Source organism: Nerophis lumbriciformis, linkage group LG23 (genome assembly GCF_033978685.3).
Source record: "Nerophis lumbriciformis linkage group LG23, RoL_Nlum_v2.1, whole genome shotgun sequence".
Taxonomy (NCBI): domain Eukaryota; kingdom Metazoa; phylum Chordata; class Actinopteri; order Syngnathiformes; family Syngnathidae; genus Nerophis; species Nerophis lumbriciformis.
In genome coordinates, this window is record NC_084570.2 from 34,473,337 (window position 1) to 34,489,243 (window position 15,907).

Genomic DNA, 15,907 nt, shown 5'->3' on the forward strand with positions numbered 1-15,907 from the left:
GATTGTGAATGCTAAACAGCACATCTCTTTCTAAGTTGTGCATATTTCCAGTATGACTGACCTAATAATATGGTCAAAGTGCAGAAGCGTTACTACAGTGACGTAGAATCTACGGAAATTACCGAAGGTGTTCAGAGCGAAATATTCAAAATGGCTGACTGAATTTGTGGCATTTTGTGATGTTTCGACAGTATTTTCACATACTTTGCGTATTGTAAATGCAATTGGATATGGTTTAATGGACACAATGAAACACAAATAAGTATATCAAGTCAACTTGTTTTTCCACTCTACTGTTACTGTTACTACTTGACCTTAATCCTACTAGCAGAAATCATAGCACATACTTTTATTTTGTAGTGTGGAATGCTAGAAAATGCTTAATCAAGTACAATTACTCAGAGGACAATGGCAAACACTAACCTATGTATTAATAACTGCCTGGAATGTCTGTTTTTAAGTTGGAGTGGAGTGGCAATTGTTTCTTTAATTCTTTAAATTAAGCACATAAATGTAATGATGCGGCCACATTTGTTTACTGTATACTTTCTATTACACTTCTGACTTGGAGATGTTGTACCTGTGAGTAAGTAAACAAACAAAGACTCCTAATTAGTCTGCAGTAACATATTGTGTCATTTATCATTCTATTACATTGTCTACATTATGAGGGACAAACTGTAAAAATGGATTATTAATCTACTTGTTCATTTACTGTTAATATCCGCTTATTTTCTGTTTTAACATGTTCTATCTACACTTCTGTTAAAATGTAATAATCAGTTATTCTTCTCTTCTTTGATACTTTACATTAGTTTTGGATGATACCACACATTTAGGTATCGATCCGATACCAAGTAGTTACAGGATCATGCATTGGTCATATTCAAAGTCCTCATGTGTCCAGGGACGTATTTCCTGAGTTTATAAACATAAAATGAATTTTTTTTAAAAAGGAAAAAAATATTTTGTGACAATAGAAAATATCGATGTAATCATAGCTCTTGTACTTGGTATCATTACAGTGGATGTCAGGTGTAGATCCACCCATGGCGTTTGTTTACATTCAGGACCGCTATCTTTTGTTAGCGGTGAGCTATTGTATCCTCCTACGGTGTGTAGTGAAGCATGTTTATCATAAAAAAAACCTGTTTCCACTTCATTTCAACTTAAAGACAGCAGAAATCCATTCCAGACGGTCAATAATAAACCGTTTAGTGTTTTTCATATCTACAATTGTTCTGTTTGACTTGGTCAAACCTTTTCTAACATTTCTCACTACAAAATAAAAGTATTTGCGCTGATATTGTATCGGCTTAATATTGGTATCGGCCAATACTAAAGGCTCTGATATTGTATAAGAGCAATAATGTTGCCTATAATACGAAGTAGACATAAAGTTATTGTCACGATGGGGGGGGTCGCAGCTTGCTGCAGGGTCGTTCTCCCAGGAATGCAGACGAACCACTCCGGACATGGCGTGTAGGTAAAAACATGATTTATTTCTCAAACTACCAAAGTAGTACCAACAAAATGGAACACAAGGCGAAGGCACAACGTGTTGATCGCACTTGGAGCTAATGCTACTTCTTAGCCTGGACTAGGGACAAGCAATACTCAGGTAACTGTGGCATGAAACAAACAAGACTTACATAGCATGGCATGAATCAAACACTTAGCATAAACTAGATACAAGGCAAAACTCACGTAGACAGGTTGCATGAAGCAAACAATGACGCCAGGCCGACTGACTGTCAAAGGCAAACTTAAATAATGCCTCTGATTAGTGCTCGGGTAGCAGGTGAGCGGCCGAACACTAATCAGAGACAGGTGAACATAATCAGCAACAGGTGCATGAGTCCAAGACGTAAAACAGGTGACACTAATGGTTGTCAAGGTAACAAACAAACAAGGAAGTGCAACCAGGAACTATGGAGTCCAAAACTAACAGAACATAACTAAACTAAACATGATCAGAACCACGGATCATGACAGTTACATCTTTAAATATATTTAATTTTTGTTTTTAGCATTTTTTTACAGAAGGCAAAAATATCAAAATTGCCCCAGCATGTTATGACTTTTCAATATGTGGCCCCTGGTAGAAGAAGTTCAGTCTTTTTTATTTCGTTTTGATCATTATTGTCTACTGCCTTGTTTTTTTGTTGTTGTTTTTTTTACTTCAATATCAGGGCGTTTTAACCTTTTTGACCTCGGGCCCACTAATGTATTAACACCCAATTAGCAGTTTTACTCTTGATATTAAAGTCAATCATTCCATCTAACCTACTTCCAGTTGAACAGGTCAAATGATGTGAAAGCATGTGTTCATCATAAAGATGATTATTTATTCAACACAAACTTTAGGCTTTGTTCAGGCTGATTACAAAAATAAGTACTAATCAAATAAAGTGCATAGAAAGGGACTCATAACTGATGAAAACTACATATATAAACTAAATAAACAATAAATATGTTTCTTAACTAGACTGTCACTCAAATTAAAGTTCAAATAAAAATCCAGCTTTACTACTTTAGTCATATTTTTTGCGCTGCAATAACTTCTTTCTGACTTTTGCTCTGGTTTGTTTGCTACTGTCATTACTGCCACAAGTGGTGGGAATGTGTATTACAACTAAGTACCGTTGCGGCTGAGAAACCGATATTTTTTGGGGGGGCGGCGGTCCAACAATGGGGCTCGGCCCTACAGTTAAGAAACACAGAATTTGATGTGCGTTTATGAGAGGAAAATAACAAGTCTCATCAGAAAAATCATTGTTTATTTCAACTAAATTGCACATTGAGGCTACAAAGTGTGTTTTATTCCATCGCTTGATGAATGGAACGTGTCAATAGTTTACTGGATTACTCCAAAAAATGGCTAATATTTAAATTTGGAACATTAACCCTAAAGGGACAAGCAGCAGAAAATGGATGGATGGATGAAACCCTCCTTGTGACTATTGAGGATCAAGATCATGTTTATTTACATGAGCTCTTATTTTGACATGAAATAACTTGCGCCCTTTCTTCCCAGGTGTCCCCCACCTGTGCCTCAACCCCCGAGCAGGTATGTATGCGCACACTTTTATGAGGGGCCGTTAGGGACATTATTCAGAATTACCTCTTACATACACTACTGAAATGCTCTCACATAAACAACTGAATTGCTCTCACATAAAAAACAGATTTTTTTTTTCTCACACACACTACTGAAACTCTCTTATACACACTACGGAAATGCTCTCACATAAACAACTGAGAAAATGTTCTCACACACACACTCACACACCTGGAATTATGTTTCACTAGCATGTATAAACGGATTTCACCTGTGTGTGTGTGGGAGCTTTTTACACGTGCGTGTGAGAGAAAACAATTTCAGTAGTATGTGTGCAAGGATTTCAGTTATGTGTATGAGAGCACTTCACCAGTGTGTATAAGAGTGTTTCAGTAGTGTGTATGAGAGTGTTTCAGTAGTGTGTATAAGAGTGTTTCAGTAGTGTGTGTGTGAGAAAAAGATTTTAGTTGTTTATGTGAGAGCATTTCAGTAGTGTATAAGAGTGTTTCAGTAGTGTGTATAAGAGTGTTTCAGTAGGGTGTGTGTGAGGAAAAGATTTTAGTTGTTTATGTGAGAGCATTTCAGTAGTGTGTATACGAGTGTTTCAGTAGTGTGTATAAGAGTGTTTCAGCAGTGTGTGTGTGAGAAAAAGATTTTAGTTGTTTATGTGAGAACATTTCAGTAGTTTGTATAAGAGGGTTTCAGTAGTGTGTATAAAAGTGTTTCAGTAGTGTGTGTAAGAGTGTTTCAGTAGTATGTGTGTGAGAGAAAAACATTCCAGTCGTTTACATGAGAGCATTTCAGTAGTGTGTATAAGAAGTAATTCCGAATAATGTCCCTAACGGACCCTCATACACAATTGCCTTTTCTCATTTTTTCTACCACGTTTCTTTTACGCTTCACAGCACAATTCCGTGACATCGACTTCCCTGAAGAAACGAGGCTCCATGCCGAGGTGACCCACTCAGTCACATGTTCACTTTTCCAAGTCAGGATGCCACCTTCCATGGGCTGAAATGGTTTTGGTGTGCAGGAGTAAAAGCGAAGAGCGAGTGATGGACCAAGTTATGGAGCGCCACTACGACCTGGACCTCACCTACATCACCGAGAGGATCATCTCCGTCTTCTTCATGCCCGAGCTGGAGGAGCCGCGCTATGGCAGCTATTTGCAGGAGATGGCGTCCATGCTGAAATCCAAGCACCAAGACAAGTTCCTGGTGGGTCATACACAAATATGACAATAATACCAGCATACCTGTATTATATGTACAATACACACATTAATGCTGCGTTTTTATCATCATATGCTTGGCTGAGGTGTTTCAATCAGGGGTGTCCAAAGTTAATTTGTTGACGTCCCGCGGCACATTTTAGAAATACTATTACGATAAAATGTGGAATTAAAGAGCAAACGGGTAACCAGAAAATGTTGCAAATACTGATACTAATAACACAAAGTTGCCATACAGGCAGTTTTTGACTTTAAAACTCTAAGTTCTCACAAAATGATCATTCAAATCAATGTTGGTATAAATTATACAGCAATTCAACATCAAATATTCCACTTTGAAAAAATGTTTGGGGGAAAAATATTGCATATTTTGTGTTCTTGCCATATAAATAAAAGAAGATTTTCTCTGACAAAAAGGGCAAAAAACGTAAGAAAATGTTGAACGGATAGGTCTGAAGTTTATCTTTGGACATTTAAGTGGTGAAAGTAAAATCAAATATTAATATAAAACTTAATTTGTGTTTTTGTCATAAAATACTGAGTTTACTTTGACAAAAAGTGCCTAAAACATAAAATATAGATGAATAAATAAAAACTTACAATCGACGGATGGATCTGAAGTTGATCTAGAGATTTAGGCATTAAATATGTTTGACTTATTTTCAACACTTTTATGAGTGGGTCCCTTTTGGATCCTCCAGACCTTCAGTTTGATTTATTTTTTAACTGTCATTGCTCAAAAAACACTAATCAACCAAAATCAATGTTGTTATGAAATATTTACCCATTTCGGGCTCCAATCACTTCACATCAAATATTCCATTTATACATTTTTTGGGGGAAAAGGTTGCATATTTTCTGTTTTTGCCCCCAAAAAATGTATTTGATTTGACAAAAAAGGGCATAAAATGTAAGAAAATGTTCAACTTTATGTCAACAGATAGGTCTGAAGTTTATCTTTGGATATTTAAGTGTTGAGTACTAATACATATTAATATAGGACTTATTTTGTGTTTTTGTCATAAAATACAAGATTTTCTTTGACAAAAAGTGGATAAAACATAAAAAAAACATAGATGAATAAATAAAAACTTATAATTGACGGATAGATCTGAAGTTGATCTAGAGATTTAAGCGTTGAAAGTAAAAATAAAATATGTATTGCTGTATTACTTATTTTTAACACTTTTGATTCAATATAAGTAATAAATAAGTAATATACATTTTATGTTTACGTTCAACACTTTTATGAGTGGGACCCTTTTGGATCATCCAGACCTTTAGTTTAATGTTGATTTTTTAAACTGTCATTGCTCAAAAAACACTAATCAACCAAAATCAATGTTGGTATGAAATAATTACCAATTTTGGGCTCTATTTACTTCACATCAAGTTTTCCACTTTGAACATTTTTGGGGGGGAAATGTTGCATATTCTGTGTTTTTTCCATAAAAAACAGGATTTTATTTGACAAAAAAGGGCATAAAAGGTAAGAAAATGTTCAACTTTATGTCAATGGATAGGTCTGAAGTTTATCTTTGGATATTTAAGTGTTGGAAGTTAAAATATAGGAATTATTTTGTGTTTTTGTCATAAAATACAGAGTTTTCTTTGACAAAAAAAACATAGACTAGACTAAACATAGAATAAATAAAAACTTATGATCGACGGATAGATCAGAAGTTGATCTAGGGATTTAAGCATTGAAATTAAAAATAAAATATGTATTGATATATTACTTATTTTTAACACTTTTGATTCAAGCGTTGAAAGTAAAAATAAAATACATATGACTTATTTTCAACACTTTAATGAGTGGGACCCTTTTGGATCCTCCAGACCTTCAGTTTGATTTATTTTTAAACTGTCATTTCTCAAAAAACACGAATCAACCAAAATCAATATTGTTATGAAATATTTACCTATTTTGGGCTCTATTTACTTCACATCAAATATTCCATTTTGAACATTTCTTGGGGGAAAATGTTGCATATTTTGTATTTTTGCCATAAAAAACAGGATTTTATTTTTGTCAAATAAAATCCTGTTTTTCAACTTTATGTTAACGGATAGGTCTGAAGTTTATCTTTGGATAATTAAGTGTTGAAAGTAAATATAGATATTAATATAGAACTTAATTTGTGTTTTTGTCATAAAAAACAAGATTTTATTTTACAAAAAATTGGCATAAAACATAAAAAAATGTTCAACTTTATGTCAACGGATAGGTCTGAAGTTTATCTTTGGATATTTAAGTGTTGAAAGTAAAAATAGATATAATTATAAAACTTCTTTTGTGTTTTTGTCATAAAAAACAGGGTTTTCTTTGACAAAAAGGGCATAAAACATAAGACAATTTTAAACTTTATTTCAACTGATAAAGTTGATGGATAGATAATAAAATAAAATAATATATGAGTTATTAAAACACTTCAATGACTGAGACCCTACTGGGTCTCCTGGACCTTTAACACCAATGCAAAATATATTGTATCGGTTTTGAAAATTAAAAAATTGGGGGGGGGGGGGAGTTTTGACACCCCTGGTATCGCTCATTGAATTTAGTGGTTTTTTACGTTTCGTTTCTAGCTGTTGAATTTATCGGAGAAGAGACACGACATCACCAGACTCAACCCGAAGGTAGGTTTTGTTAGAGTTAGACATTACCACGGTGCATTGGGGGAAAGTCCACACCGTGGTCTCCTCCTGTGCTGCAGGTCCAAGACTTGGGCTGGCCTGACCTTCACGCTCCGCCTCTGGACGGGATCTGCAGCGTGTGTAAGACCATGGAGACCTGGCTGGGCGCTGACCCTCACAACGTGGTGGTCCTCCACTGTAAGGTTGGTGGCAGCTGAAGGTGCAGGCGGTAAAGGTCACCTCATGGTCTGCTCGTCCTCTGACAGGGTCACCCAGGGAAGACGGCCGTGATTGTGGCAGCTTTCATGCACTACAACAGGATCTCAGCAGGGTAAGTCAACTATCTTTCGTCTTAGTCTGAAGAAGTCATCAAGTCTTGTATTCACAGTGCACTCACATTTGTCTCGTCTTCTCATCTTTTCTCACCACTGTCAGTAAATAGCAAGTAGACTATTTCTACAGGCCAGCTACTTTTTAATGTACCAAGTGGAGGGGATCATTCATATATATCATTTATAATGATTTATTCAAGAAAGAGAGGTTAACAAGTTAAATGTGTTTAACGGTAGGCATGGTGCTCCTGGGATTAAAGGCCTTACCTTTTCTCCTCCAAACATATTGCTGGCTATTGTGGCCAAACAGCTCCATTTTTGTTTCATCTGACATCACATGGACAAAGATAAGAGGAAAGTTCTGTGGTCAGATGAAACAAAAATGGATTGGAGGAGAAAAGGTGAGGCCTTTAATCCCAGGAACACCATTCTTACCGTCAAGCATGGTGGTGGTAGTATTATGCTCTGGGCCTGTTTTGCTGCCAATGGAACTGGTGCTTTAAATGGGACGATGAAAAAAAGAAGATTACCTACCTCCAAATTCTTCAGGACAAGCTAAAATCATCAGCCCGGAGGTTGGGTCTTGGGCGCAGTTGGAAGTTCCAACAGGACAATGACCCCAAACACACGTCAAAAGTGGTAAAGGAATGGCTAAATCAGGCTAGAATGAAGGTTTTAGAATGGCCTTCCCAAAGTCCTGACTTAAACGTGTGGACAATGCTGAAGAAACAAGTCCATGTCAGAAAACCAACCAATTTAGCTGAACTGCACCAATTTTGTGGTAAAAGATTCAAGCAGAAGCTTGTGGATGAATACCAAAAGCGCCTTATTGCAGTGAAACTTGCCAAGGGACATGTAAGCAAATATTAACATTGCTGTATGTATACTTTTGACCCAGCAGATTTGCTCACATTTTCAGTAGACCCATAATAAATTCATAAAAGAAGCAAACGTCATGAATGTTTTTTGTGACCAACAAGTATGTGCTCCAATCACTCTATCACAAAAAAATTCAAATGAATGGCAATTCTTTTTTGTAGCGATTCTTCATCAATTAAAAAAAAATTAAAAAAAATATTATATATGTATATATATATATATATATATATATATATATATATATATATATATATATATATATATATATATATATATATATATTCATATATACAAATATATCCAAAAAAAAATATATATATATATATATATATAGATTTTTTTTTTTTCTCTTTTTTTTTTTTTTTTAAACTGTCCTGTCCAGCCACTCAGACAAATCATATAGTAGATGTAGATTATCTATATCTGTTGTACACATTTACTTTAGAAAAGAGAAGTGTTAGATTCTTATCTTGTTGTCTTTGTATTTGACTTTATTTAATGTTTTGGTAGGATTTAGTTGAACAAAGTTTTCTTTTAAGTAATATAAAAATGTACCAGAAATGGATGGATTTTGAATTGAGAATCAGTTTGAATCAATAATCAATACTGAATCAAATCCAATGGTGTGCTGTCGCATGGTTCACAGCCCTACAAAGCTTAAACCAAAATAAACTGCGACGGGACTTTAGAGCAAACTTTTTGAACATTGAAGTAAAACATTTAAAAAAGTGTTCTTGAAAAACATTTTAACATTTGTGTCCAAGTCCTTTTTTTTTTGTGAATTTTAATTATGCGAGTGATGAATCCAGATTTAAAAGTGTAATTAATCTGATTAACAAAAATGATTTTGCATAGCTACCACTGTCATAAGAATGTATGATAATTGTATGATTGTGTGTACAGTGTGGACCAGGCCCTCACCACCTTGGCCATGAGGAAGTTCTGTGAGGACAAAGTTTCATCTTCCCTGCAGCCCTCTCAGAGAAGGTCTTACACACCTTGAAGTCACATACTAATTATTGCCCATAAACGATATTATTGACATTATTTTATCACTAGCCTTGAAGTCACATACTAATTATTGCCCATAAATGATATTATTGACATTATTTTATCACTTGCCTTGAAGTCACCTACTAAGTAATGCCCATAAACTATATTATTGATATTATTTTATGACTTGCCTTGAAGTCACCTACTAATTATTGCACATAAACGATATTATTGACATTATTTTATCACTTGCCTTGAAGTTACCTACTAATTAATGCCCATATATGATATTATTGACAATATTTTATCACTTGCCTCGAAGTCACCTACTAATTATTGTCCATAAACAATATTTTTGACATTATTTTATCACTTGCCTTGAAGTCATCTACAAATTATTGCCCATAAACTATATTATTGACATTATTTTATCACTTGCCTTGAAGTCACCTACTAATTATTGCCCATAAACGATATTTTTGACATTATTTTATCACTTGCCTTGAAGTCACCTACTAATTATTGCCCATAAACGATATTATTGACATTATTTTATCACTTGCCTTGAAGTCACCTACTAATTATTGCCCATGAACTATATCATTGACATTATTTTATCACTTGCCTTGAAGTCACCTACTAATTATTGCCCATAAACTATATTATTGACATTATTTTATCACTTGCCTCGAAGTCACCTACTAATTATTGCCCATAAACGATATTTTTGACATTATTTTATCACTTGCCTTGAAGTCACCTACTAATTATTGCCCATAAACTATATTATTGACATTATTTTATCACTTACCTCGAAGTCACCTACTAATTATTGCCCATAAACGATATTATTGACATTATTTTATCACTTGCCTTGAAGTCACCTACTAATTATTGCCCATAAACTTTATTATTGACATTATTTTATCACTTGCCTCGAAGTCACCTACCGGTACTAATTATTGCCCATAAACGATATTTTTGACATTATTTTATCACTTGCCTTGAAGTCATCTACTAATTATTGCCCATGAACTATATCATTGACATTATTTTATCACTTGCCTTGAAGTGACCTTCTAATTATTGCCCATAAACTATATTATTGACATTATTTTATCACTTGCCTCGAAGTCACCTACTAATTATTGCCCATAAACAATATTATTGACATTATTTTATCACTGGCCTTGAAGTCATCTACTAATTATTGCCCATGAACTATATCATTGACATTATTTTATCACTTGCCTTGAAGTGACCTTCTAATTATTGCCCATAAACTATATTATTGACATTATTTTATCACTTGCCTCGAAGTCACCTACTAATTATTGCCCATAAACGATATTTTTTACATTATTTTATCACTTGCCTTGAAGTCACCTACTAATTATTGCCCATAAACTATATTATTGACATTATTTTATCACTTACCTCGAAGTCACCTACTAATTATTGCCCATAAACAATATTATTGACATTATTTTATCACTGGCCTTGAAGTCACCTACTAATTATTGCCCATAAACTATATTATTGACATTATTGTATCACTTGCCTTGAAGTCACCTACTAATTATTACCCATAAACGATATTATTGACATTATTTTATCACTTGCCTCGAAGTCACCTACTAATTATTGCCCATAAACGATATTTTTTACATTATTTTATCACTTGCCTTGAAGTCACCTACTAATTATTGCCCATAAACTATATTATTGACATTATTTTATCACTTACCTCGAAGTCACCTACTAATTATTGCCCATAAACAATATTATTGACATTATTTTATCACTGGCCTTGAAGTCACCTACCGGTACTAATTATTGCCCATAAACTATATTATTGACATTATTGTATCACTTGCCTTGAAGTCACCTACTAATTATTACCCATAAACGATATTATTGACATTATTTTATCACTTGCCTTGAAGTCACCTACTAATTATTGCCCATAAACGATATTATTGACATTATTTTATCACTTGCCTCGAAGTCACCTACTAATTATTGCCCATTAACGATATTTTTGACATTATTTTATCACTTGCCTTGAAGTCACCTACTAATTATTACCCATAAACTATATTATTCACATTATTGTATCCTTTGCCTTGAAGTCACCTACTAATTATTGCCCATAAACTATATTATTGACATTATTTTATCACTTGCCTTGAAGTCACCTACTAAAAAATGCCCATAAACGATTTTATTGACATTATTTTTTGGAGACTAAATGATAAAACATAACAATAATGCAAGTATACCCTTTTCAAATGCAATATGTATATGTATTTCTTCTTTATCTTAACTGGAACGTAAAATTTTAAATATCAAAGTGAAATAAAATCAATAAATATTCTCTATTAGCAAAATGCGCACTTGAATAAACATCACAACCGAAAGCAATAAAATAGTTTCTGTCTCTGTCAACCAAAACAATGAATAAAATGGAGTAATAAATCAAGTTATTGTGACCAAAATTAAATGTTAAATGTGCTCTGAAAGTACTAAAGTATTTTATACTTTCTTGGCAGAGGAAATATTAAGTCGTACCATTTGTATTTGAGTGTTTAAATTTGTCTATCTTCTTCTGTTTTCATTTATTAACCTTTTAGAGCGTTTTGTAATAAATGCAAATTGGTTGATAAGTTTCACTTCCGGTTTATGTGATGTCACGCAAGTTCACTTCCCGTTGAACGGAGTGCAGCCCGTGTCCGTCTGTTTCTACTTGATAATGTATATTATAGTTTATACATTATTATATATACAGTGTTTCCCACAGGACAGGCATCTATTTGTGGTGGTGTGGCCGGGGGACCGGGGGGGGGGGGGGGGGGGGCGGGGCGGCAGCGGCGATGACCAAGAAGAACGCGGAGTTGGAATATAATTACAACATTTTATGTACATATTTATATACAGATTTGAACAATTAGTGATTCACTGAAATCCATCCATCCATCCATTTTCTACCGCTTATTCCCTTTGGGGTCGCGGGGGGCGCTGGAGCCTATCTCAGCTACAATCGGGCGGAAGGCGGGGTACACCCTGGACAAGTCGCCACCTCATCACAGGGCCAACACAGATAGACAGACAACATTCACACTCACATCCACACACTAGGGCCAATTTAGTGTTGCCAATCAACTTAAATATATTTATTAATTGTGGTTCTTACAAAAAATATATCTTATAAAATATAAAAGCTAAAATGTCTCTTAAAGCTCTGCCCCTTTAATTAGTGAATACTAAATAATTTAGCTTTAGCCTACTACTACAACCATATTATTTACCAGCAACATGAAGTGAAACAGAGGCAGAGGTGTCCTGCCACAGTCAGTCAACCTCCTCCTCCTCCTCCTCCTGCAGCTGCTGCTGAACAGGTCGCACCTGTGGTCCGAACTGTAGGCCTACCTCCTCTCCAAGTCGAGCCCTTTTCGGCCGTTGAAAATATTTTTCTATACTCATCTGTGTGAAGGAGTGAACATCCAACATTAGAATTTATTACTAACGAGCAGAACCGCTCTATGTACAGTGCCGTCTAACCTTAAGCGGCAGCAGCTCAACACATGCAGGGTTCAACGTTAAGGTTTTTTTCTACTTGCCCGACTTCTCAAATCTACTTGCCCCAATATTTTTACTTGTCCTGCCTAGGTTTTTTTCTGGCTGTGTAGTGCTTATGGCTTATATCTTACTAGAATCCTTCCCGTTGACTATTTACAACACTACACAGTATTTATTATTATTATTAATTTTATTATCTATAATTACATTTAAATGGCATTGCATACATGTAAAATTAAATGCTATTTCACATTATTTGACCAGTAGCAGTTACACTCATCTGAACAGGTCAGCCACCTGTTTAAAGCCCGATCACAGTTGAAATCTTGAAATGAAGGGCCTTTAATGGCCAAAACATTAACCTGGACAACATTTTAACAGCTGGTTGGCTCAGATTTTATTCTTTTCATTGCATTCACATGCTGCAGTGGACAGTGGACAATTTAGCTTCAGTCCATGTGTGTTTATTGACAACAGGGTTATAACCTGGACACGTTAGCTCGTCGGTATGAAAACAGGTGACCGAGTCAAACAGCGGCGGTGTTAATGAAGCAGCGTCAGGCGAAACCGTCAGTGAAACGCTCGGTGAAATCGCGGATTAACGTTAAATATATGACGAGCCGCGAGCGATGCAGCTATAGCCTATCTACCTATAACACCTGTAAAAATGAAGCAATGCTACCACGCTAGCAAGCGTTTGCTAGCCGGCTATGAGCCACCAAGCTGCTAACTATCACCAAAAGGCACCATTTAAGTTTTTTTCCCCATGGCATCCTGGATCAAGGCTTTCAGCAGCTTTTGGACGTTTGAGGTAGAAACGTAGGAAGCGCCATCATTATGAAAAGTAGCCGGCGAGTATTTTGATCCCGTCGGTCCATCCGTCCCTCTTCTTCTTCTTCTTCTTCTTCTTCTTCTTCTTCTTCTTCTTCTTCTGGCCCACCAGGTGAATTAAGTGCTATTGGCGGAGTTACAATGCATAGTAGGCTACCGCCACCTACTGCACCGAAGGTGTAACTACAAGCAACATTCACAGACAGTCCCATTGCTTTTATGAGCGGTCGAGCGAGTCAAAAGCCGAAAAATCCATTTGTGGCGGACATAATTCTTTCGTGGCGGGCCGCCACAAATAAATGAATGTGTGGGAAACACTGATATATATTTATATATATGTATATATGTATATGTATATGTATGTATATGTATATGTATATGCATGTGTATATTATGATTTGTACATTTTCAGTATGTGCTTGTTTGTTCTATTTTTAAACAAAGCAAACAATCTGAAGTTGTCTTTATTTTTAATTTATCATACCATGATTTTACTAGTGTGGCCCACTTGGGAAGATATTTTCCTCCATGTGGCCCCCAAGCTGAAATTAGTTTAACACCCCTGGTTTAGACAGTAATGTGTTCATACTCATTTAGATTAGGGTATGACGTTTCGTAATTGGAAAATACTTTAATGTTATCATTTAAGCCAGCTAGCAAGCTAACGCTAGTCCTCCTATGAGTTTATCAAATTGCAATCAGGGTTTTTACATCACTTTAATTTAATAGAGTAATACTAACCGTCGAGAGTTTCACAGCAAATGACTTTTCTATGTTGTAGTACGAAGCAGCTACTACGAAGAGGGACTGCAAAAGTTACCGACAACATTTGTATTTATCGTTGGGTTAATTGATCTATGGAATATCGTCCCAGGCCTCTGGAGGATTGTGAAACCCATCAAATATACTATTACTGTTATGACTACTGTTGTACAGTACAGATGGACGCCATGAAGCCCATACTTCCTGATTTTTGCCAGGAAATCCCATATTTTAATCCTTCTTTCCTACGGGTTTTTTTCCTGGGTTTTGCTCACCATGAAAAAGCAAATGTTTCTTAGTAGTCAAGCAGGTCCTAAGTGCATCAACATTGTGTCACCTCAGGTACATCTACTACTTTGCTGGTCTGCTGTCAGGCACCATCAAGATGAACAGCAGTCCTCTGTTCCTGCACCACATCCTCATTCCATCCCTGAGCAATTTTCAGACAGGAGGAGGTCAGTTTTATGTACAGTTAACAAATATTGTATGGTGGAGAATGTTTTCTCTCTGCAGGTTACTTTCCCTTTGTGAAGATCTACCAGTCACTGCAGCTGATCTACACCTCCTGTGTCTAGTGAGTAGTCTCCATCTTCTCCATCTGTGTCTAGTGAGTAGTCTCCATCTTCTCCATCTTCTCCATCTGTGTCTAGTGAGTAGTCTCCATCTTCTCCATCTTCTCTATCTTCTCCATCTTCTCCATCTGTGTCTAGTGAGTAGTCTCCATCTTCTCCATCTTCTCCATCTTCTCCATCTGTGTCTAGTAAGTAGTCTCCATCTTCTCCATCTTCTCCATCTGTGTCTAGTGAGTAGTCTTCATCTTCTCTATCTTCTCCATCTTCCCCATCTGTGTCTAGTGAGTAGTCTTCATCTTCTCTATCTTCTCCATCTTCTCCATCTGTGTCTAGTAAGTAGTTTCCATCTTCTCCATCTTCTCCATCTTCTCCATCTGTGTCTAGTAAGTAGTCTCCATCTTCTCCATCTTCTCCATCTTATCCATCTGTGTCTAGTGAGTAGTCTCCATCTTCTCCATCTTCTCTATCTTCTCCATCTTCTCCATCTTCTCCATCTTCTCTATCTTCTCCATCTTCTCCATCTTCTCCATCTGTGTCTAGTAAGTAGTCTTCATCTTCTCTATCTTCTCCATCTTCTCCATCTGTGTCTAGTGAGTAGTCTCCATCTTCTCCATCTTCTCTATCTTCTCCATCTTCTCCATCTGTGTCTAGTGAGTAGTCTCCATCTTCTCCATCTTCTCCATCTTCTCCATCTGTGTCTAGTAAGTAGTCTCCATCTTCTCCATCTTCTCCATCTTCTCCATCTGTGTCTAGTAAGTAGTGTCCATCTTCTCCATCTTCTCCATCTTATCCATCTGTGTCTAGTGAGTAGTCTCCATCTTCTCCATCTTCTCTATCTTCTCCATCTTCTCCATCTGTGTCTAGTGAGTAGTCTCCATCTTCTCTATCTTCTCCATCTTCTCCATCTTCTCCATCTGTGTCTTGTAAGTAGTCTCCATCTTCTCCATCTTCTCCATCTTCTCCATCTTCTCCATCTTCTCCATATTCTCCATCTGTGTCTAGTGAGTAATCTTCATCTTCTCCATCTTCT

At 35.9% G+C, this 15,907-nt stretch overlaps 1 protein-coding gene across 2 annotated transcripts in view; it reads left to right on the forward strand.

Moving 5' to 3' along the window:
- LOC133622757 (tensin-2-like) overlaps positions 1-15,907 on the forward strand; it is a 64,963-nt gene that overhangs the window by 16,694 nt on the left and 32,362 nt on the right. For both annotated transcript variants that reach the window (XM_061985692.1, XM_061985693.1), the window contains exons 2-10: positions 3,038-3,070; positions 3,967-4,016; positions 4,095-4,278; positions 6,882-6,932; positions 7,010-7,132; positions 7,196-7,260; positions 9,044-9,127; positions 14,648-14,760; positions 14,819-14,879. In XM_061985692.1, coding sequence (XP_061841676.1) covers positions 3,038-3,070; positions 3,967-4,016; positions 4,095-4,278; positions 6,882-6,932; positions 7,010-7,132; positions 7,196-7,260; positions 9,044-9,127; positions 14,648-14,760; positions 14,819-14,879 — 764 coding nt within the window. The remainder of the gene's footprint in view (positions 1-3,037; positions 3,071-3,966; positions 4,017-4,094; positions 4,279-6,881; positions 6,933-7,009; positions 7,133-7,195; positions 7,261-9,043; positions 9,128-14,647; positions 14,761-14,818; positions 14,880-15,907) is intronic.